A 24,831-nucleotide genomic window follows, 5' to 3' on the forward strand; every position below is an offset into this window, starting at 1 on the left:
AAATCATATAGATGCTATCTCTGCTATTTCCCAGGTCATGCCATTATTGTTTTGCCCTACATTTCTATAAATGACTAACTAAATAGTATCCCCAGTTGAGTTCACTTTTTGATACACGGATACCTGATTAAGCTTTCATCACTTTCTGGCTCAGAAAGTACTAGGGGAACTTCACTGCATACAGATTTAAGAGTAAACTTTCCACCTTGGATCTCAAAGCCCTATGTATGCAGTGTAATTTCCTACTACTTTTCTGAACATTCCCTACTCTAGAGCCAAATTGTAGTTCTTAAAGATCTTGTCTTAAGCCAATTTTCTGATTTGGATTCCATGCCAAGGTCTCCTACCTTATTGGTTTCTACTTCTCTATATCCTTTGCTACTTTTTCTGTATTCTCCAAATTTGAAACACTAGAGATCCTCAAAGTTCATCAAACCTCTTTTCTACCTATACTTCCACCCAGGGAATACCATATATATGCCGATGATTCCCAAGTTTATATCTCCAGCTCACCTACCTCCCCAGAACTTTAGACTCAAATATCCAATCACCTACTCAACATCCTCATTTGGACGTCAGAGAGACATCTCAAACTTAAGATGCCTAAACTCCTGATTCCCCTTTGCAGTCTTTCCCAATAAATGTCAATTCCAACAGTCGGTTTTTTGGCCAAAATCTTTGGAGTCATCTGTGATTCCTCTCTCTCCTACATCCAAACCAAATCCTACTGGTTCTACCTTCACAGTATACCCAGCGTCCAACCACATCTCTCCACTTTTACTGCTAGCATGTTCGTTCAAGTCACTGTAGCTCTCACCCAGATTATTCAAATAAGTGTCCTAACTGAAGGTTTCACCATTTGACCCTACCTTTTGTCTAGTCTCAAAACAGCAAAGAAAATTCCTGTTAAAATAAAAGGCAAATTGTCACTCCTCTACTCAAATACTCCAGTGACTTCCTATCTCACTTAAGAGTCAAAGCCTAAATCTTCAAAATGGCCTATGGGGCCTCCATGATCTGATACCCACCCTACCCACCTCTCCCCCCACTTCCTCTGATAATGTCACCTCTTACTTGCTCTCTCCAGCTTGCTCATTCTTTAAAACTACTTCATATTCCTTGCTGTTCCGCAAACATAACAAAGCACACTTTACATTTGCTGTTTCCTAGGCATAAATGACCACTGCCCCCTTACTGGATATGATCATAGATTTCTCCCTCACTTCTTGCATTTCTGATGAAAAGTGATTTTTCCAGTTAGAACTTCCCTGCCTGCCTTAAAATGTTCCATTTTTGTTTTCTCCATAGTCCTTGCACAATTAACTATTGCCACAAAAAAGACAGTAAAAACCCACCCTCAAACTAAATGGCTTCAAACATTTATTCTCAGGGATCTGAGTCAGCTGGGGAGGTTCTGCTAATTGAGGCTGGGCAACTCTGCTGCAAGTTGTGGTAGCAAGACAAGCTCTGTTTCTCACAGTAGATCTGTGGGTCAACTGGGAGAGCTCAGCTTCAGGTGTTTATTCTGGGATGCAGTGCAATGACAATGGCAGAGGCACAAAAGGACAAGCAGAAGCACACAAAGCCTCGTAAGCGTAGACTCAGAAGCCATACACTGACTTCTGTCCCAGTCCATTGGCTAAAAGTCAAGGAATGCAAAAGTGTATTTTTTCTCTTTTAGCGGAAGGAACTGCAAAGTAACATGAGAAAGGGTATGCATATAGAAAGGAGCGCAGAATTGGGGCTAATGATACAATTTACCACATCATGCATCATCATCTGATAGCCCATGTGTTTACTTGGTTTTCATTGTTGTTGTTGCTTTAGACAGGATCTTGCTGTCATCCAGGCTGGAGTGCAGTGGTGTGACCACAGTTCACTGGAGCCTTGAAATCCTGGGCTCAAACAATCCTCCCACCTCAGCCTCTCAAGCATCTAGGACTATAGGAACACACCACCACACCTGGCTACTTCTCAGAAAAAAAAAAAATTTTTTTTTTTTAGAGATGGGGGTCTCATTATGTTGTCCAGACTGGTCTTGAACCCCTGGCCTCAAGTGATCCTCCCGCTATGGCCTCCCAAACTGCTGGGATTATGAGTGTGAGCCTCAGTGCCTGTCTGTTTACTTATTTGTTTGCTATCTTTTCTTATTAGATACTCTGTGAGGGTAGAAAATCTGTTTCATTCACTGCTTTATCCCCAGTAATTAGAACTAAGCCTCAACATAGTAGGTAGCTGATTAAATATACTGAATGGACAAATTCATGTACATAGTTACTCAGTATGACTACTGTATGCCAGGAGCTATGCTAGGTGCTAAAGATACAATGGTAAATAAGGCACATAGTGAATGTCCTCAGGACAAAAGTCTAACAGCCTAGTGTGGACACGAATAGACAGGCAATTATAAACAATGCTAACTAATAATAATTTTAAAATAGCTAACAATTACTGAGCACTTACTACATACCAGGCATTTTTCTAAGAGGTACAGATTAATTAACTCACTGAATCAACCCAACCTTGAGGTAGATACTATTTATTATCCCACTGTTATACAGAAGGAAACCGAGGCATACAGAAGTTACATAAATCATCCAAGGTCATACAAATAGTAAATGTTGGAGCCAAAATTAAAACACAAGTGGTCTGGTTCCAGAACCAACATGCTACGCTGCCTCACCAACACAAGGGCTATCTCAGAGAATGTGCATTGCTGTGGATGCAGAGATGAATGGACACTCAATTCAATTAGGAGGCTGGGAAGAGAAAGGTCAGGAAAGACTAGCCTAAGAAAGAAGTGGCCTTGGTTTTTATAACAAAAAACCACCTCACTTTTTATCAAATCTACAGTCAACACTAAGGTACACCCCCAACTTCAGATTAAAAATGTGAAAAAATGGCCAATGACAACTGTATGATGCCACTGATTGTAAAATACACACAATTTCTATAATCAAAAAATGACAAAAAGTATGCGGCCTGTATGAACCCTTGCTGTCTCTCTGCTGCCTCTATGCCACACATACATCCATGCACACATACATGCGCATGTATACACGCTAACATATATGCTAATGTAGTCTTGTCTTTCTTAGATTTGGTTTAATATTCAACGATATGATTCTCCACCAAGGATAAATTTTGATGTCACGAGGCCCAAGCTATGGAAATCTTTCTTTTCAAGAAGCCTTCCATATCCTGGCCTTTCCAGTGTTCAGGTATAAATCTTTTATTAACAATTAAATGTAGACAAAGTAAAAGATAGGAAATTATACTGGGTTACAAGATATTTTTTACTCCTGGGTAGTCTGGAACAGTATTTATCAAACGCATCTGAGCTCAACTCACAAGAAACAGATATATATGTTTACATATATGTGAAAGGACCAGTATACACATCTTACACACATGTGGAAGAAAAAGTTTGGATATAAAAAGTTTCATGACATAAAAAGTACCACAAAATGTATTCCATCTAAATTTCTTAAATGCTCGTCTCAATTCACTAAATAGATTTCATAACTTTTAATGAAACATCACATTAAACTGCAGGGTATGATCCACTAGGGGCTCATAAAATTAACTTACAGGGTCCTGACCAGTAGTAGATTGTAAGTAGTAAGCATAAGCAGTTTACTAAAAGTTTTGCTTCATTTGATAGATATATGTATGTGTGTACTAGGTTTGTAATGAAATGTATTTTATACTCTGGATCTACCTTTCAGAAAAAGCTTTGAAGAACATTACCCTAGAGAAATTCTCCCATATGTGTAGAAGGTGATATATACAAGACTTTTAATAGGAGCATCACTTGAAATAGCATAAGAGTTGGAATGACAGAAGAGAAAAATTATGTAACACGATGGAATATTTTACAGTAGTTAAAACAATCAGCATTAATGAATCTTAGTAAGCCCTCTAAAAATATGTTTGTTGCTGCCACTAAAGTTAAGGGAGAAAGCATGAGTTGCATATTCATAAAACAATTATGTAAAGTTTAGAAAACATGCGAAACAATAAAATGTTGTTTAGGGGTACATATATCTGTAATAAAATCATAAACACATTGTGTTAATGAAGACAGGAATTTTTATTCATAGCCAAATCCCTATCCCTCTCACCTATGAAAGTGCCTAGCACACAGCAGGCAATCAGTACTTGTTGAATGAAGGGGTGCTAAAACAAATTCAGGTCATGGTTACTTCTGTGGTAAGAGAGAAGAAAAATGAAATTGAGAAAGAACTATATTATGATGTTTTACTTATGGTGGGTCACGGGTACATCGGCATGCATTATATTATTTTCTGTATCTTGATGTCTGAGATTTCATTGATTTTTAAGATTTTTAAAAGGATGTTCAAATTAACTGTAGGTGATTTTTATACTTTCTGAACTATTTTCTCTTCTATAGCCTGAAGAGCTAATTTACCAGCGCTCAGACAAAGCAGCTGCAGCTGAGCTACAAGACAGGTAACATAACATCCATAAATCCACATGTAATCTGTCACTAGGAGTATAATACCAAACTTTAAACCACTGTCAGCCTGGATGAATGTGAAACAATTTAGGCAACTTAACTTTAATTCATGTTTATAGATTCCAAATACAGATGTGATCTCTAAATCCCATGGCTCCAAAGGAGCCTTTAGCATCAGCATGCTGTGGAACCAACCAGAGTGGCATACCAGTAATACGTACTTCTACAGGGACTTCACCTTGGATTGGAGTTTAACATCATGTTATAGGTGTTGTTGAGGCACATCATAATCCTCAGCTTAAATATACCTCTTCTGTCCTATTGAACTGCAGCTAGTTTAGGGACCTAACACATGGAGATCAGTAACAGCCTATATGAGTCTCTATAATTCTCATAACCCTGTAAAAATACAACTTATTCTCCTGGTTTCACAATGTGAAAACTGAGGCTCAGAGAGGTCCACATACTTGTTTAAGTGTTACAGGGGGCTTCTGAGCCCAGCCCAACCTTTCTGATTTCAAGGCATGTGTACTGTTTCTACTGTATTAAGCTGTGTGACCCCTCTTGAGGCATTATTACTAGAAAATATCAGTTTACACTCATTTACTCTCAATTTCTCCACAATGCCTTATTCAAGATCCCCAACTAGAACAACTAATCTCCAAACAACCTTTTTGTTTTTTTGATAGCTTCAACAGGCTATTGATTGGACCCAAGTCATTTATTTCTCCAATATTAAAATGCCTGACAATTCGTCCATACTTTCTTGCGCAGACCATCTTGAAACCCAAAACAAAGATGTGTTAAGCGCCAAAAAAGAAATGATCCCTATGACTACTGAACAATGAGAAGCTAGCTAGGTCTCTAAACCCATGCATTTAGTTAGGGAATGTACAAGAGGCTTTAGAATCAGCAGGGTTTCAATTTGAATCCAAGCTCCTTTGCCTTAGTCAAATCACTTATCCTGCCTCAAACTGTCCCCTCATCTGTAAAATCAGGACAATATCCCCTACCTCATAAGGTTATTATTGAGATTAAATAAAAATCTACAAAAAGCACTTAGCGCAGTATCTGGTAAATAATGGCTCAATAAGTAGTAGCTATTTTCCTTCATTCCATGCTTAAACTTCACACCCTATGAACCCAATACCTGTACTTATCACAAATAGTTTCAATGATGTTGGTATTTTAAAGGCACTTTTAAGGCAATTTAGAAAAAAATTCATCATCATGAATAGAATTCGCTATTCATGATGTGAATAAATCACGAGGCACTAAGAGCCCCACAAATATTTGAGGCTTTCAGCATAAGCCCTACTTCTTATGCCTGTGTCTAATTCATCTGTCTGTGTATATACTACCAATGAGTATAGTCATAACATTTCAAAAAAACATTTCATGGCCAAGCGCAGTGGCTCACCCTTGTAATCTCAACACTTTGGGAGGCCAAGGCAGGCGGATCACTTGAGCCCAAGAATTTGAGACCAGCCTGGGCAATATAGCAAGACCTTGTCTCTACAAAAAAGAAAAAAAAATTAGCCAGGCATAATGGCATGTACCTGTGGTCCCAGCTACCAAAGAGGCTGAGGTGGGAGGATCACTTGAGCCCGAGAGTTGAGGCTGCAGTGAGCTGTGATTGTACCACTTCAATCCAGCCTGGGCAACAGAGCAAGATCCTGCCTTTAAAAAAAATTAATAATAATAAACTTTTGCTGCATGTATTGAATTTAGCTATCCCCAAGTCATTCAGTACTCCCTCTTCTGTGTTACATTTCAAGCATCTGTTATAGCTCTTAGGATACACATACTTTCTATTTATAGGACTATTTCCCATCTCAACTCATATACAACCCTTAAGGACAGGACTGCATGTTAATTTTGAATCCCCAGGGAGTAGCCCATTATTAGACATTAACTATGCCTAGATAATCACAACTCCATCAACAAAAATACAGTTATACAATCATCTGAATCCCCACTACATACTACATACATTTTTTAACAAGGGAAAAGTGAGTCACCAAAAAATGGAATTTATGTTTTGTGACCAGGATTGAAAAAATACTAAAAGAAAAAATCATGGACTGGAGGCCACGCCATCTGACTCGGTGGAATAGGTATTGTACCTCTACTCTGCGTCACTTCTTGCCTCTGTTAGAAAAAAGTCAAGGAGAAGATGTAGAAGATGACCACAGAGCAGAACTGCTAAAACAGCTGGGAGACTACAGGGTAAGTTACAAATGGATCCTAAACTGACTGTGGATTTCCTTGTTTCAAACTGGAAATTAGCCAATAATAGGTTTCTGGAATCAAAAGACCCACGTTGCTCCCAGAAGTACATATTTAAAGCAGCATAAACTAAAAACTGTGATCATAAGTTTTAAACCTCAATACTCACGAAATAGCAAAATACCACCATTTTTCATATAAGTATCCCATGAAAAATACCTTTTATGAAATACGTTTACGTATCAAATAAAATGAAAACACCTGGCTAAATCATGTAAGACACAACTGTGCATAAGGATTAAAACACTCTAGAGCAGTTTTTTTTAGGGATATGGTTTTATACTGATTGCTTTTCATTGCTAAGAAAGGTGGTTATTAATAGACGATATACCCTCTCTACTGCCTGCTGCTATGTTCACATGCTATAGCTGGATAATAAAACCTAGAAAGCAGGCTCATAACTAAAACTTAACAGTAAGCCTTATTAGCTAAACAGTGTGAAGGTCAAATTAGATCACTCACTGAGTAAAATTTATCCTTTAATTTATAAGGCAGGTTCTCAGCCAGGATATTTTCAGTTCAAGTGTCAGAAAACTCAAACAGGCTTGAGCAATAGAGAATGTACTGGCTTAAGTAAAGCTTAGAGGGTAGCTATCAGGGCTGTCCCACTCTTCTTCAAGTCCTCCCATTCTGCCCTCCTCTTCCGTATGATGGCATCATCCTGAGACTGGGTTTCCTCATGGAAGCAAATGCTAGAACACTTAACAGAATTCACATCTGCGCACATACTACCCAAAGCAGGAGAACATCATATGCCATTATTCCTAACAAGTTTCCCGAGATTCCCTCTGAGACTCCCTTTGATCCCTTGCCCATCCCCGTAATCAATCATTGTAGCCAAGGGGACGAAAATTATTGTCGGGCACCACAGCTCATACCTGTAACCCCAGCACTTTGGGAGGCTGAGGCAGCAGATCGCTTGAGCCCTGGAGTTCAAGACCAGCCTTGGCAGCATGGCAAAACCCCATCTCTACAAAAAATACAAAAAGTAGCCAGGATGGTGGCACTTGCCTGCAGTCCCAGCTACTCAGGAGGCTAAAGTGGGGGGACCATTTGAGCCCAGCAGGAGGCCGAGGCTGCAGTGAGCCATGATCATGCCACTGTACTCCAGCATGGACAACAGTGAGACTTGTCTCAAAAAAAAAAAAAAGAAGAAAAAAGAAAAAGAAAAAGAAAAAAGAAATGTATTTGTTAGTTTAACCTATGTCTCTGGAATTACAATGGTTACCATGCATACTAGGTACTTTCAAAAAGAGGGAACAGTGATGGAGTGAGTAACAGGTGGCTTATACACCTATATGCAAGGAAAACAAAATGGATATTAAGCAACTCTCCATTTTCTGTACTGCTAATAAATAGCTGAGTAGAAAAACACAAGCAAATAACTGAGATCCAGAAGACTTATTATATTAATTACATACATTTACGTGGGAAAAAATGTATTAAATCTTCAAACTTCACTAATGACTACAAATGTTTTTTCCCTTCAGTTCTCTGGATTTCCTCTTCACATGCCTTATTCTGAAGTGAAGCCTTTAATTGACGCTGTGTATAGTACTGGAGTACATAATATTGATGTTCCTAATGTTGAATTTGCTTTAGCTGTATACATACACCCATACCCCAAAAATGTTTTGTCTGTTTGGATCTATGTTGCCTCTCTTATACGCAACAGGTAACTTTTTTCACTGTACTTTTTGTATCATGTAAAAACTACACTTAGGATATGAGAAAATTTTAATTATATGCATCACATCAGAAGAACATATTATTGGCAAATAATAAAATTATCAACTGTTTTCAAACTGTGCAAAGTGTTCTATTTAGCAGTTTGCCTTGCCTCTGCTACTTGACCCTGAAATTCAGTTAAGACTACCCACAGTAGAATATATTATGAGCTTCCTGCCTCTATTCCTTTGTACTTACTTACCTTTTGCCTGGGCAAATATTAACAGCAATGGAATGAAAGTGAGAGAAACTTAACAAGTTTTACCTTAGAGTAAGGTAAAGCTTTAAAGAGAGCATCATTAGAGCCTTTAGAGTTCCTCCTCCTTTGCCGTGTTTAATTCAAATGTTAGTTGAAATAAAAAGCAGTAGTGAGTTATCTATATTCCATCAAATGATTCTTCCTTTATCTTTAGACAACACTAAGACACTTTGCCTGAACTGAATGTTTACCAGTTTTTATTGCTACTACTCCTCCTCTCTCCAAATAAACAAAACAAATAAATATCCAAGACTGCAAGATTACTTCATCTTCCACAGGTTTGCATGTACAGGCATACCTCGGAGATATTGTGCACTTGGTTCCAGACCACTGCAATAAAGTGAATATTGCAATAAAATGAGTCACACCAATTTTTTTGGTTTCCCAGTGCAAAGTTATGTTTACACTGTATTATAGTGTATTAAGCGTGCAAAAGCATTATCTCAAAAATGTACATACCTTAATTTAAAAATACTTTATTGTTCAAAAGTGCTAATCATCATCTGAACCTGCAGTTAAGTTGTAATTTTTTGCTGATGGAGGGTCTTGCCTCGATGTTGCTGGCTGATTAGCAATTGATGGTTGCTGATGGTTGGGGTGGCTATGAGAATTTCTTAAAATAAGACAACCATGAAGTTTGTTGCATTGACTCTTCCTTTCATGAAAGATTTCTCTGTAGCATGAAATGCTGATAGCATCTTACCCACAGAATCTCTTTCAAAACTGGAGTCAATCTTCTCAAACTCTGCCACTGCTTTATCAATTGTTTATATAATATTCTAAATCCTTTGTTGTCATTTGAAAAATGTTCACAGCATCTTCACAAGGAGTAGAGTCCATCTCAAAAAACTTTTTTGAGACAGGGTCTTGCTCTGTCATCCAGGCAGAGTGCAGTGGTGTGATTATGATTCACTGCAGCCTCAACCTCCTAGGCTCAAGCAATCCTCACACCTCAGTCTCTCAAGTAGTTGGGACTACAGGTACACGCCACCACACCCAGCTAATCTTTTTATTTTTTGTAGAGACAGGGTCTCACTATGTTGTCTAGGCTGGTCTTGAGCTCCTGGACACAAGCAATCTTCCTGCCTCAGCCTCCCAGAGTGCTGGGATTACAAGAGTGAGCCACCGCGCCCAACCAAGAAACAAATATTCTTTGCTCATCCATAAGAAACAACTCTATATCCATTCAAGTTTTATCATGAGGTTGCAGCAATTCAGTCCCATCTTCAGGCTGTATTTCTAATTCTGGTTCTATTTTCACCCCATCTGCAGTGACTTCCTCCACTAAAGTCCGGAACCCTATAAAGACATCCATTGAGAGTTGGAATCAACTTCATCCAAACTTGTTAATGTTGACATTCTGACCTCCTCCAATGAATCACAAATATTCTTAATGGCACCTAGAATGGTGAATCCTTCTATTGAATCCTTTCCAGAATATTTTCAATTTACTTTGCCCTGATCCATCAGAGGAATCACTATCTATGGCAACTATAGCCATACAAAATGTATTTCTTAATAAGACTTGAAAGTCAAAATTATTCCTTGATCCATGGAGTAATTCTGCGTGGAGCTGCAGAACGGATGTTGTGTTAACAGGTATGAAAACAATAATCTCCTTGTACATCTCCACCAGAGCTCTTGGGTGACCAGGAGCCTTGTCTATAAGCCATAACGTTTTGAAAGAAATTTTTTGAGCAGGTCTCAACAGTGGGCCTAAAATATTCAGCAAACCGTGCTGTACACAGATGTACTGTCATACTAGCTTTGTTGTTCCATTTACAGAGCACAGAGTAGACTTAGCAATAATTCTTAAGGGCCTTAGGTTTTTCAGAATGGCAAATGAGCATTCTCTTCAACATAGTCACTAGCTGCATCAATCTCTAACATAAGAGTCCACCTGCCCTTTCAAGCCAGGCATTGATTCCTCCTCTCTAGCTATTAAAGATTTAGATAAAGATGGCATCTTCTTCCAATAGAAGGCTGTTTTGTCTAGACACTGAAAATCTGTTATTTAATGTAGCCACTTTCAAATCAATGACCTTAGCTAGATCTTCTGAATAACCTGCTGCAGCTTCTATATTAGCACTTGCTACTTCACCTTGTATTTTTGTTATAGAGAAGGTTTCTTTCCTTAAACCTCATGAATCAACCTCTGCTAGCTTCAACCTTTTCTGAAGCTTCCTCACTTCTCTCAGCCTTCATGGAATTAAAGAGAGTTAGGGTCTTACTCTGAATTAGGCTTTGGCTTAAGGGAATTTTATGGCTAGTTTCATCTATTCAGACCACTAAAACTTTCTCCATATCAGTAATAAAGCTGTTTCACTTTCTTATCATTAGGTGTTCACTGGAGTAGCACTTTTAATTTCCTTCAAGAACTTTCCTGTTGCATTCACAACTTTGCTGTATGGCACAAGAAGCGTAGATTTGGGCCTAAGTTTTCAACATGCCTTGCTCACTAAGCCTAATCATTTCTAGCTTTTCATTTAAAGTGAGAGACATGACTCTTCCTTTCACTTCAACACTTAAAGTCCACTGCAAGGTTATAAGCTGGGGCCTAATTTCAATATTGTTGTGTCTCTAGGAAGAGGGAGGTCTGAGGAGGAGAGAGACAGGAACCGCTGGTCAGTGGAGCAATCAGAACATATATAATATTTATCAATTAAGTTTTCTGTCTTATTAGGGCACAGTTCATGGCATTCCAAAGCAATTACAATAGTAACAACAATCACTGGCCACAGATCACCACAACAGATTTAATAATAGTGAAAAACTATGAAATACTCTAAGAATTATCAAAATATACGAGACATGAAGGGAGAAGTTTTATTGGAAACATGGCACCAATAGACTGGCTCAACACAAAGTTGCCATAAACCTTCCATTTGTAAAAAAATGCATTATCTGCAAAGTGCAATAAAGCAAAACGCAATAAAATGACATATGCCTGTATCTCTATCGATAGGAGGAACATTGCCATTTTCTTCTACATGACATAAAATTGTACTAAAAGGCACTAGTATGTGCCTTTCTGGGTGGCAGGCCTCCACTCTTATGATGTTTTAACAAAGCAAAGTAGATATACTTACAGATTCAAATTTTGACTACTGAGTAACTCATTTCAAAAAGAAAATTCAGCTCAATAAAATTCAGTATCTGTCTAAAACTATTTGTCAGGGTAATAAGTTCATGGGAACTCCAAAGACAAAGTATTTAGTCCCACTCTGTACTAAAGTAAACCTGGATTGAGATTTATAATAAAAATCACAACACAACAGTATTACTTGGTAAAGTCCTCAAAGTAGATTTTATTTATACATTTCTTCAAATGATTGTGGTATTTTAAAAAAATCTCTCCCAAATTTGACGACATAGGGACAGTGGTGAGAACAAGGTATCCTTAAAGGAAACAAATATGGATTGGTGCTTTCCTAGCTCACTGAGCTAACACTCAGAAGCCAATTTATTCTATAATCCTAAAGAACCTTAAATGTGGGTTTGTTTGAATTGGCCTTCTGAGAATTGTTGAAATAAAGAAAATATTACGGAAAAGAGATTAGTTTCCAAAAATGTGCTGTCTTTGAAAATAAGTATTCAGACATGTATGTCGGAAAAGATCGGCAAAGCTTGGTACAGCGTTAATGTGTAAAGAGAACCAATCACCTCCATGGACTTTAAAACTCAAAATTATCTATGAAATACTTTAAATGACATGGCATTACCAACATTCTTTAAAGCATTTCATTTAAAAGAAAACCGTAAGACTGTTCTCACCCTTTTGAAAAGACCTAATCCCTTTCTAAAACAAAAGTATAATCTGCAAGAGAAACAACATTACAATTCACTGGTAAATTAAGATTTCTGAAGTTGTAAGAAATGGGGTCAAAACAAGTCACGCTCAAAAAGGGATGGTTAACACAAGAAATGTGCTATGAGTAAAGTGCATGAAAGAAAGCCTGCTCAGCTAAATGAAGTAGACAAAGGTCAGAAGTCAAGGGTCATTCGCCAGAGCGGCAGCAGGCTCGAAAACCACACTGCAAATTCTGGCATCCACTGGCGGTATCAGCATGAGGACCTGTATGAAAACAGAAAAATGTGAAAGGAGGAATTTCTTAGAGATCACATAAAAATAATTTTGCTTATGAAGGAGTTAAACATTCATTGGTTTTACTAGCAGTATTTATATGATAGAAGTAAATCTCATGATGAGTGTATAAGAAATTATTCAGACACAAAACTCAATAGCAGCTTGACTTTAATTAATATATCCCTCATGGTCCAAAAGGTAAGTGGAAGAAGGGAAAAAAATAATTTTTAGCAACAACTTAAAATATAAAAATCCAAAATGGAAATCAGACAATCCACAGAAGCAAGATTGCAAAGCTAACTTATAAAAAGATTCTCATAATCTGAACATCCTCCCTAGAAATGTAATAAAGGCAAAAAACAGCCCTAACTGTAATCGATCAGCTAAAGAAGTCAGTATTGAGCAATTACAATAAATATTATATTCAAATTTTAAAGCAAAATAAACTATATAGACATAGATTTAATATATTTGCCATATTTTTATTTAGTATTTGTAGCCAAAAATATCTGTATATGGTAGGGTTAGATGAAATTATTTTCCAAAATTAAATATATAATGAGTGATCAATTGAACTTTATCTAAGACATAGTAAAAATTATCATTCACTTACAAAGAATAATAAAACATTTGTGGAATAACTGACATTTTATCCCAGTCACACTATGCTACCCAGGCACTAGACACAAGATCCATTAGGGAACATAGCTGAGAATTAGAAAATATTAAAGAAGAAGTTTCATAGCACATATTTAAATGTCAAGTACTCTGAATGAATGATAGTTTCATAAAAGCAGGCAAATGTGGAAAAGACTGTTTCAACTATATTGAAGTCTTTCATTATGTCTGTACCATGAACAAATAAGGAGTAGTTAATTTGTTCTTTACATATCAAATACTTGCAATTGTGATATAAAGAACAATACAAAATGAAAACTATATGAAATATAATTTTACTGCAGAATATATCAAATGGATTGTAACTGAAAAATCACAGTACTCTGGGGTGATATCTAGCTTAACTCAAAAACACATTTTAAATTTACTTTTTGTTTTCTAAAACAGCACTCAACTGCAAAAAAAAAAACACAACTAGGCTAATACTACCATAATAATTACTTCCAACTAAACACATAGAACACATTAATTTCCAGAAATTTAACTTTTCCTTATATTCCCCAAATGGCACATACAAAATACAAAGGGCAAATTTCTTAAGACATACAGTCTTAGGAAAGAAACTAATAAACATTACGCAAATATGTGGAACTACAACAGCTTATGCTTTCAGTCATATTAAATTTTTAAGTTGATATGACACCTGTGATTAGCTTAATGGGGGAGTAGATATGGGAATGAGCAATGGTACAGATGAAAGGAGACTGCCCACAGGTTTATAACTGCTGAAGCTGATGGTACATGAGGATTCATTATATTATTCGATGTTAAATTTTTCCATAACAGGAAGTTTAAAATTATTTTAAATATAAAGTTGAATTACTTAAGCCAATTTTTATTTAATCAAAATAATCTTTTCTGGTCTTTAAATGAAAAGTTAAATATGTTAAATATTTAAAATTCACAAAGCAGCATTTTGTTAAAATCATTTTCCCTTAAAATAAGATACAACGTTAATCATCTTAGTCACAAACTCAAGATAAAATGTCTTAGTATATATTGAATACTTATTAAAAATGCCCTGAGAAGGAACCCTGTGATCTGAAATTCTTCTCCCACTGCCAATCTTTAACCAAGTTTTTCCTTTGAATATAATGCCAGCTTTACCTACTGTGCACCACCCAATCCCCATTATTCCCCTTCTTAGCTTGTCTTTCCTCACCCCTTACACTGCCCACTGTTTTGTCTACCAATCACCTAGTGCCTCTCCTCAAGACACAAGCCCTGCCTCACTGCCATTCTCCTGCTCTGACCCTTAGGTCCATCATGAAGTGCCAGATTCACTGGGTTTTGCCAAAATGGATCTGATTATCATTTTATCCGATTAAAATTCCATTCTAAATTTTTTTAAAGAAATAAGAGACATGAAGACTCTCATACAATTTTTCCAAACTGCAACTCCCTCAAATACTTCAAAATGTCTATACCATTAAGTCCTCACTTAACATCGACAGGTTCTTAGAAACTGCGACTCTAAGCAAAATAACGTATAACAAAGGTAGTTGCTTTGTTTGCATCATTATAATGAAATTACACTATTTGAGGACTTCCTGTATGTTGTTTTCTTTAAACTCAGTTTCCAAAAACATACCATCAACACTGAGGACTTACTATAGTCCTATTTTTTTAAAAGGACAGAAAGGTAAAGGAGAAATAGTATGCTAAATTTCAACAGTAGCCTAAGAAAAATCATATGCGTCTGGAAGCAATGGAAGTGAAGTATGCAACTGGTTTTCAAAGGATAAAGTAAAAGGGAGACTCAAAAGAGCAAACAGATCAAAAAAGCTATTCTCCTAGAGATTCAGATCTAACCTGACATGACACAGTTTTTCACCATCCTCCCCAAAAGATGTAGGGTCCACATGCTGTTTCCACCCTAGCTACCTGGGTCATTATGCTCTTGAAGTCTAAGGGATGGTGGCAGAGATAATGGGGGAAGAAAAATGTAGAAATAAAAGTTTTTACCCTGTATTAGGTAAAAAGCACAAACCTACTGTCAGCATCTCCTTATTTATCACAAAACAAAGTTCTTGCCTATATTCATATAAAATGTGCCTACTCACTGAGAACTCTGAATACATTCTAAGTTCACTAGAACTTAGAACTGTGAATACATTCTAAGTTCACTAGAATTGAGTTTCATTGAGATTCTAAGTGTACAGAGTAAAGAGAGAGAATATATTGTTTTCAAATTTGAAAGCAGAATCTGTTTAAAGAAGCCTATATGAACTTAATCAGTAACTATAGTATTAAATGACTCAAAACTACCATCCTATGATAAGGTAAATAATAGAGTAGTTACTGGTATTTGATCCCAATAATCATGAAAGTGACAGCATCCATTAAAGGATCTGCTGAAGGCCTGAGCCAAAACAAAAATGAAGACAAGCACTGTTTTAAACTCAGTATCACATTGTAGAAAACAGGAGACTAGCACCTTCCAAAGCATGGAAAGTATAAGCAACATTAACAATGAAATCCTTAAGTAACACAGAAGGACTGTTCAGAGAAGTGAATAAATGGACAACAGAATAAATGGACAACAGAAAAGGTGAGGGAACATTAGAAAGAAATATGACTAAGACATGATGGATTGCCAGGTAGACAGCTATGCTTTAATAAACAAAGACAATTCACAAGGTAGTTTCCTTTAAATATTTGACTTATTGCCAGCAAACTTCCATCTCAATGTAGGATAGAGAACCCAAATGGTTAAGATATATAAAGCCTAAATTACATTAAAGAATAATAAAGAAAATAGAAAAATATAATTGAATAATCATTAAAATATTTAAATGCATGGTAAAGAATAATCTTATAAGAAAGCATTTTTAAGTATCAGATGACAGGAAGTATAAGGTTAGCCATTATTTCTCCAGACTTTTATTATTGAATAACTTGTTTTTACTGAGTTCTAAGTATATTACTTATGCTGTATATCTGCACTTACCTTCACTTACCTTTAATTCCTCTTTAACTTAAATTAGAAACATAAAAGAGCACATCATCTGAGACTGTGTCACCTCCAAAACTATGAACTAATCTATCTTAATTTATAAATTATACATACATTGAAATGCAAATCAGTAAAAAAGTTTATTTGCTATCATTGCTCAAATGTTCTTCACAGCTCTACAACTATGCTATTCCATTTAACACTTCTTAAATGTTAAAGAATTTTTTTAATGTTATGGCTAAGAAGACTTTTCAAATCTTATCAAATAAATTTAAAAGTCATAAAGAATCATTCAGAAGAATCTAGACTTGCATTTTATATCAAGACACTTTATGTACAGTGTCTTGCTCAAGGTAGTTACTGTTTGAATATATGATAACTAACTTATCGTCTCCAAAATCTCTGCTTAATGCTTGGAAAATAGATCATTCTGCTTTACTTATCATGTATTCCTTAATGACTAATGTTTATCAGTATTTACTTCTTTTATATTTAGTAACCTGATAGTTAACTATATATGTTTTCTTTTAAAAAATATATTTTTAGCTAAATGTCACTTTCAAATATTTGAAATATAATTTGTCACCTAAATACACTTCTCCCTTGCTCTAATACCATGTATTAAAACACACTACTTTCGGAAATAATAAAAATAGTAACAAGGATGCCCCTGAGCATTCACTAGATATCTACTGTACAAGCTGAGCTGTTTTGAAAGATACTGGAACAAGTGTCATCTTGCAAAACTGGATACAACACAACTTCTTTCTAACACTTTCTAGGTTGTCCACATATCCTTTTAAGGAAAAGACTATAAGAGAGCATTGCTTTAAGAACAGCCTATGTGGAACTCAGACACAAGTTATATAACAAGTCACCCTGTAAATTTTAAAGGCTTTCCATTCCCCCAAATCATGTTTCAATAAGCTATAAAAGGAGAGTTAATATTGGATTATACAAGCACTGAAATCTCCTTTCAAATCTTTCAAAGTCAGGTATCTTCATTACAATTCATTTATTTTAAAAAATCAATCATTTATCCAAAAAAACTTTTACATTCAACAAAAGGAATATAATAGCTCCTCTGAAACTATATATTCAAAACAAGTTTAGAGGAAATGCATAAGGACAAAGTGCAAAAGATTTTAAGTATTTCATTTTATCCCATCATCTAAATTATTTCAAAGTTTAAAAACATACAAACATAAAACAAGTAAGCATAAAAACAAACTGAAACCCAGTCCCCTCCCTCTACCCAATAACATCTATAAATCCAAAAATAAATATAATGAATTCGATAGTGAGATTTATTCCAAAGCATAACCTATGCTGAAATCAATATGAAAAATTCAAGTGCAACATACAAATAAATTTTTTTCTGATAAAAAACAATTGCTTATTAATGACTCTTGATAATATGTCCTATAAGCCTTAGGAAGTATAGCACTAAACCTACAATGAAATAACTTTATGTTAACAAAACAAAACTCCCTTCTCAAATCCACAGCATCCACAAAAGTAACAGCTTCACTGCATCAATCACACTTTGTTTTCATAGGCTTAGCATGTTGCAACTACGATGACATTCACTTTCACTAACTACGATGACATTCACTTTGGCCATTCCTTGATTATACACAGAAGGCAACAGAAAACAAAGAAATGTCCAACTTAGTGTTATGCAGGGAGGTCATCTCCTGCATAACAATGTGATTCCTGAAATAAGAGAGCTACAATCTCCAGTTTCCTCTTATATATTTTCAGGAAAATCTAATCTCGAGAAATAGCAGTTTTCTGCACTTTCTGGTATGTCATTACTCCCTCTGGTCTTCCTGACTCCTGTCAATTGTTCTGCCTGAGAAAAATTTTGTTGATTTTCCTGTCATCTTAAGGTGAATTGGGCACTCAAAGACAATAGGGCACACTATAAAAAGACACGTACATAGTAGTCTGAGCCATCTAAAATCTTCTCCAGTTACAAATACAGGAGGTTGATTTGCTTACTAATAACAGAAGAGCAGCTTTTTATGCTTCTGGGAAATTCAGTCTCTACCAGTGACTATCAAATGTGCAAAAAGGCACTGAACATACTTTGAAAAAGCATGTTCAATAAGCCCACTGTAGGGTAGAATATGTTTAAAAGAACAAAATCAAGAAATATTTCTTGTGATTTTTGAAAGTAGGTTCAGGAATCAATTTCCAAAATACTACAGGAATTCTAGTCATGTCTAAAGCATCTCAGCCTCTTCTCAATACTACATACTATCCTCTCCCCTCAATCTTCGCTAAGAGTTGACATCAGATCCAGAAACTCTGGAAGTCCACATTATCAAAGTCCTCATTTTTCTACATTTGATAAAGCTGTCTTACAAGAAATAAGACTCTATTATCCCTAAGAAATCAGTGTATCCAGAACATAAATAGTTCTAAATTCTTAATGAGTGCTACAAAACTCTAGAGGAATACCTAAAACTTTTAACAAGAATTTTAGTATTTCTATTAACTTATCATTTTTGATTACACTATTACATGCCTCAAAAATCTGACACAATGGATATTTAGAATATACATCTGCAAGAAGAACTTACCTTTCAAGATGTTAATTAATGAAAATGTAATTTTAAAATTTTATCAAATTTAACTAAATCTGAAAGTAAGACAGTCTGGTAATTAGAAATCTAGAAAACTAAATGGAAAAATTATTAGAACTGCTAAAAAAAATTTTAAATTAATTCCTTCAAAATTATCTCACTGTTAAAAGGCATTACCGTTAATGTTGTCACAGTAGTAAAAGTATTCATCATTCAGAGAAGGACATGCTGAAACCAAATCCTGCAGGCCTGCACCAGTTATAGTAAGACAACCAGAGAGATTAAGGTGCTCCAAATAAGGCAGCCCTCCTCCCAGAGTCAAAACCCTGTAAGAAAAATAATTTGACAATTAGAAGATATTAATCTATAAAAACGTTTGTATTCCTATGGTCCACTGAACCACTAAACATACTTTTCAATATGGTAATGAGAAAATACAAGAATTTCTGTAAAACCCTGATAACTAACTTCACCCTTAGGCAGAAATACATTTAACTCAGAAAATGTTCAACATTTTTCCTAACAACATTCAATGAAGAAATCTATAAAACTGTTCTTTATAAGAACATCATGGTAACTCAATTCTTAGAGGAAGTACTGAACCCTGGAGTTGTGATGTTCATTCTCCTACCCAACTGTATTAGTAAGTAAAAATTATCAAGAAAATTACTGAAGCTTAAAACCTAATAAGCAGTTGGGCAGTTTCTAAAAAAAAATTATAGATATACCTAGCATATGACCCAGCAATTCCTGTCCTAGGTATATACCCAAGAGAATTAAAACCATGTTTACACAAAAACTTGCACATGAATGTTCATAGTAGCATTATTCATAACAGTTAGAAAGTAGAAACAACTCAAATGTCCATTAATAAATGGATAAATAAAATGTGGTACATCCATACAATTAAATATTCTGCAGCCACAAAGTACTGACACACAGTATAACATGCATAAACCTTGAACACATAAACCTAATTTTAAAAAGCCAGATACTAAAGGCCACATATTGAATGACTCCATCAATATTATCATTCCAGAAGAGGTAAATCCACAGAGACACAAAGTCGATTCATGGTTATCAGAGGCTGGGGAAAGGGGGAGTGAGAAGTGACTGCTAGTAAGTATGGGGTTCTTTTTGGGATGATGAAAATGTTTTGAATTAGTCTGTGGTGGATGGTTGAACAACCCTGTAAATATACTAAAAATCACTGAATTAATCGTATACTTTTAAAAAGCAGTAAATTTTATGGTATGTTAATTACATTTCAATAAAAAATAAAACCTAATGGCACACCCTAGAAGAATAAAAGCAGTATTTACATAAATAGGATAAAATTAAAAGATGGCTCCTTGTATTTGGATGTTTAGATCTCTAGGAAGGCCAGAGAAGTTTTCCTTGATTATTCCCTCAAATAATATGTTTTCCAATCTTTTAGAATTCTCTTCTTCCTTGGGAACACCAATTATTCTTAGGTTTGGTCATTTAACATAATCTCAAACTTCTTGGAGGCTTTCTTCATTTTATTTTTTTTTTATTCTTTTTTCTTTGTTGGGTTGGGTTAATTTGAAAGCCTTGTCTTCAAGCTCTGAAGTTCTTTTGTTTGTTCAATTCTATTGTCAAGACTTTCCAGTGTATTTTGCATTTCTCTAAGTGTGTCCTTCATTTCCAGAAGTTGAGATTGTTTTTTATTTATGCTATAAATTTCTCTGAAGATTTTCCCATCCCTATCTTATAACTTTTGGGTTTTTTTATTTCTTTAAGTTTGTATTCACCTTTCTCTGGTGCCTCTTTGAGTAGCTTAGTAATTGATCTTCTGATTTCCTCTTTCCGGCAATTCAGAGATTTCTTCTTCATTTGGATCCACTGCTGGTAAGCTAGTGTGTTCCTTTGCGGGTGTTAAACAACCTTGTTTTGTCATATAACCAGAATTGTTTTTCTGGTTCCTTCTCATTGGGGTAGACTATGTCAGAGGGAAGATCTAGCTCAAGGGCTGTTATTCAGATTCTCTTGTCCCACAAGGGTGCTCCCTTGATGTGGTGCTCTCCCCACTTCCCCTAGGGATGGGGCTTCCTGAGAGCCAAACTGCCATAATTGTTACTTCTTTTCTGGGTCTAGCCACCCAGCAGAGCTACTGGACTCCAGGCTGGTACTGGGGAATGTCTGTGATGAGTCCTGTGATGTGATCTGTCTTCAGGTCTCTCAGCCATGGGTACCAGCACCTGCTCCAGTGGAGATAGGAGGGGAGTGAAGTGGACTCTGTGAGGGTCCTTGTTTGTGGTTTTCTTTAATATGTTGGTTGGCCTCCAGCCAGGAGGTGCCGCTTTCAAGAAAGCATCAGCTGCAGTAGTATAGGGAGGGTACAAGTTTGCCCTGGGGTCACCTGGGTAAGTACTCAGGTTTCTCAGGCAGTGGGCGGGGCCATAGAGCTCTCAAGAGATTATGTCCTTGGTCTTTGGCTACCAGGGTGGGTAAAGACCATTAGGTGAGGGCAGGGTTATCCACGTCTGAGCTCAGACTCTCCTTGGGCAGGGCTTGCTGCGGCTGCTGTGGGGGATTAAGGTATGTTCCCAGGCCAGTGGAGTTATCTTCCCAGGGGTATGGGTGGAGTTATGTTTCCAGGGGTATTATGGCTGCCTCTGCTCTGTCATACAGGTCACCCGGGAAGTGGGGGAAAGCTGGCAGTGACAGGCCTCACCCAGTTCCCACACAGCCCAAAAGGCAGGTCTCACTCCCACCATGCACCCCCCAACAGCACCATGCCCCCTCAACCAGGCAGCTGGTGAGCAGGGCTAAGATCTTGCCCAGACTACAAGCCTCCCCACTGAGAAAGCAAGCAGGGCTTTCGAATTTCATGCCTCCCCATCTGCCATGGCTTCTGTGCTTGTATCTGAACTCCCCTTTCATCCCTTCCCTCAGATTCTGTCCAGGAAACTTCCCATTCAATTGAAACTGTTACAACAAAGTTCAGCTGGAAGTTTCCTTCTCCCTGTGGTCTTTCCCCAATTTCAGTGACAGCCCTCCCCAAGGACCTCTGCAAGAAAAAGTCAGAAATGACTTCCCTGGGGACCAAGAATGCCCACAAGGATCTCCCCACTGCTTCCTCTACCCCTGTATTTTGCCTGGCTCTCTAAATGCATCTCAGCTCCAGGTAAGCTCAAATCCTTCTCCCGTTATCTGGACCTTCAGGTTCCCCAGTGAGGATGCTGTGTTCAGAGGCAGACATTTCTCTGTCACACTTTGGGCACTCAGTTTTTCAGCTGTCTCACAGAGCCTGCAGTGGCAAGCTGCCTCTTTCCCAGGATGGCTATTGTTAAAAAGTCAAAAAACAACAGATGCTGGCGAGGTTGTGGAGAAAAAGGAATGTTTTTACACTGTTGGGAGTGTAAATTAGTTCAACCATTGTGGAAGACAGTACAGCAATTTCTCAAAGACGGAGAAGCAGAAATACCATTCAACCCAGCAATCCCATTACTAGGTATATAACCAAAGGACTATAAATCATTCTATTATAAAGACATATGCATGCATATTTTTATTTCAGCACTATTCACAATAGCAAAGACATGGACTCAACCTAAATACCCATCAGTCACAGAATGGATAAAGAAAATGTGGTACAAGGCTGGGCACAGTGGCTCATACCTGTAATCCCAGCACTTTGGGACGCTGAGGCAGGTGGACTGCCTGAGCTCAGGAGTTCTGGACCAGACTGGGAAACATGGTGAAACCCCATCTCTACTAAAAATACAAAAAAAAAATTAGCCAGGCATGGCGGCGTGAGCCTGTAGTCCCAGCTACTCTGGAGGCTGAGACAGGAGAATCACCTGAACCCGTGAGGTGGAGGTTGCAGTGAGCGAAGATCGCATCACTGCACTCCAGCCTGGGTAACAGAGTGAGACTCCGTGTCTCAAAAAAAAAAAAAAAAAAAGAAAGAAAATGTGGTACATATACACCATGAAATACTATGCAGCCATAAAAAGGAACAAGATCATGTACTTTCCAGGGACATGGATGGAGCTGGAACTAACAAACTAGCAAACTGGTAAACCATCCTTAGCAAACTAACACAGGAACAGAAAACCAAATACCACATGTTCTCACTTATAAGTGGCAGCTAAACGATCAGAACACATGGACACATGGAAGGAAACAACACATACTGGAGCCTGCCAAATGGCGGTGGGTGGGAGGAAGGAGAGGATCAGGAAGAATAGCTAGTAAATGCTGGGATTAATACGTAAGTGATGGGATGCTCTGTGCAGCAAACCACCATGGCACACGTTTACCTACCTAACAAACCTGCACATCTCGCACAGGTACCCCGAACTTAAAAAGTTGGAAGTTAAAAGAAAAAAAGGAACTAGAAAAGGAAACATGGACTAAATCCAAAGCAGCAGGAGGGGAAACAACAAAGACGAGAGCAAAAATTTTTTAAATGACAAATACAAAAATAATGAAGAAAAACAAAACCAGAAGTTTGTTCTCTGAGAATTTCAATAAAATTGGCAAACCTTTAGCTAGATTAAGAAAAAAAGAGAAGACACAAATTACCAAAGTCAGAAATGAAACAGAGGATATTACCACTAATTTTATAGAAATAAAGATCATAAGAAGCCAGCATGGTGGTGCATGCCTGTATTCCTAACTACACTTTAAGAGGCTGAGTCTGAAGGCAGCCTGGGCAACACAATGAGACTAAATATAATAATGATGAAAATAATTAAAAGATCATACCCTCATAATCCAGAAACTCAAGAAATACCCAAACTGATCAAGAAGAAACAGAAAATCTGAACTGACTTGTAAGAAGATGAATCAAAACCCTCTCAACAAAGACACCAAAACAAAATAGCTTCACTGATAAATTTTACTAAACATTTAAAAAAGAATTAACATTGGCCGGGTGCAGTGGCTCACGCCTGTAATTCCAGCACTTTGGGAGGCCAAGGCAGGTGGATCGCCTAAAGGTCAGGAGTTCAAGACCAGCCTAGCCAACATGGTGAAACCCCGTCTCTACTAAAAATACAAAAATTAGCTGGGTGCAGTGGCACATGCCTGTAATCCCAGCTACTTGGGAGGCTGAGGCAGGAAAATCGCTAGAGCCCAGGAGGCGGAGGTTGCAGTTGAGCCCAGATTGTGCCATTGCACTCTGGACGACAGAGCAAGACTCCGTCTCAAAAAAAAGAAGAATTAACATCAACCTTTCTCAAGCTCTGCCAAAAGAGGGCTGGGTGTGGTGGCTCATGCCTGTAATCCCAGCACTTTGGGAAGCAAAGGCAGGTGGACTGCTTGAGCCCAGGAGTTTGAGACCAACCTAAGCAACATGGTGAAACCCCATCACTACCAAAAATACAAAAATTACCTGGGCATGATAGCACACGCCTGTGGTTCCAGCTACTTGTAGTGGTGGGGGAGGGGGGTACTGAGGTAAGAGGATCACTAGGAAATGGAGGCTGCAGTGAGCCATAATAGCACCACCGCATTCCCACCTGGGTGACAGAGTGAGACCCTGTCTCAAAAAAAAAAAACTCTTCCCAAACACGGACAAGAAGGACTTCCAACTCATTCTATGAAACCAGTATTATCAAAGCCAAAGACACAACAAGAAAATTACAGGCCAATGTCCCTTATGAATACAGATGCAAAATTCCTCAGCTAATACCAGTAAACTGAGTTCAGTAGCATATTAAAAGGACTACACACCCTGACCAAGTGGGTTTTTATCAACTTTCAGTATATGAAAATCAACCAACAAATCAC

The 24,831-nt window shown here is 37.2% G+C and overlaps 2 protein-coding genes across 9 annotated transcripts in view; one reads left to right on the forward strand and one right to left on the reverse strand.

Moving 5' to 3' along the window:
* CC2D2A (coiled-coil and C2 domain containing 2A) overlaps positions 1-24,831 on the forward strand; it is a 184,876-nt gene that overhangs the window by 127,693 nt on the left and 32,352 nt on the right. For 2 of the 6 annotated variants that reach the window (XM_063663533.1, XM_063663532.1), the window contains 5 exons: positions 3,099-3,221; positions 4,415-4,473; positions 6,532-6,709; positions 8,260-8,444; positions 10,029-11,922. In XM_063663533.1, the coding sequence (XP_063519603.1) occupies positions 3,099-3,221; positions 4,415-4,473; positions 6,532-6,709; positions 8,260-8,444; positions 10,029-10,044 (561 nt within the window). In that variant the 3' untranslated portion in view covers positions 10,045-11,922. Of the gene's footprint in view, positions 1-3,098; positions 3,222-4,414; positions 4,474-6,531; positions 6,710-8,259; positions 8,575-10,028; positions 12,316-24,831 lie in introns of those variants that run through there. The other 4 variants (XM_063663535.1, XM_054485970.2, XM_063663537.1 and 1 more) reach the window with 3 other exon arrangements.
* FBXL5 (F-box and leucine rich repeat protein 5) overlaps positions 12,037-24,831 on the reverse strand; it is a 49,252-nt gene continuing 36,457 nt past the window's right edge. For all 3 annotated transcript variants that reach the window (XM_054485972.2, XM_063663539.1, XM_063663540.1), the window contains 2 exons: positions 19,246-19,394; positions 12,037-12,831 (listed from right to left, as the gene is read on the reverse strand). In XM_054485972.2, the coding sequence (XP_054341947.1) occupies positions 12,755-12,831; positions 19,246-19,394 (226 nt within the window). In that variant the 3' untranslated portion in view covers positions 12,037-12,754. The remainder of the gene's footprint in view (positions 12,832-19,245; positions 19,395-24,831) is intronic.

This window comes from Pongo pygmaeus, chromosome 3, assembly GCF_028885625.2.
Source record: "Pongo pygmaeus isolate AG05252 chromosome 3, NHGRI_mPonPyg2-v2.0_pri, whole genome shotgun sequence".
In the NCBI taxonomy this organism is placed as follows: domain Eukaryota; kingdom Metazoa; phylum Chordata; class Mammalia; order Primates; family Hominidae; genus Pongo; species Pongo pygmaeus.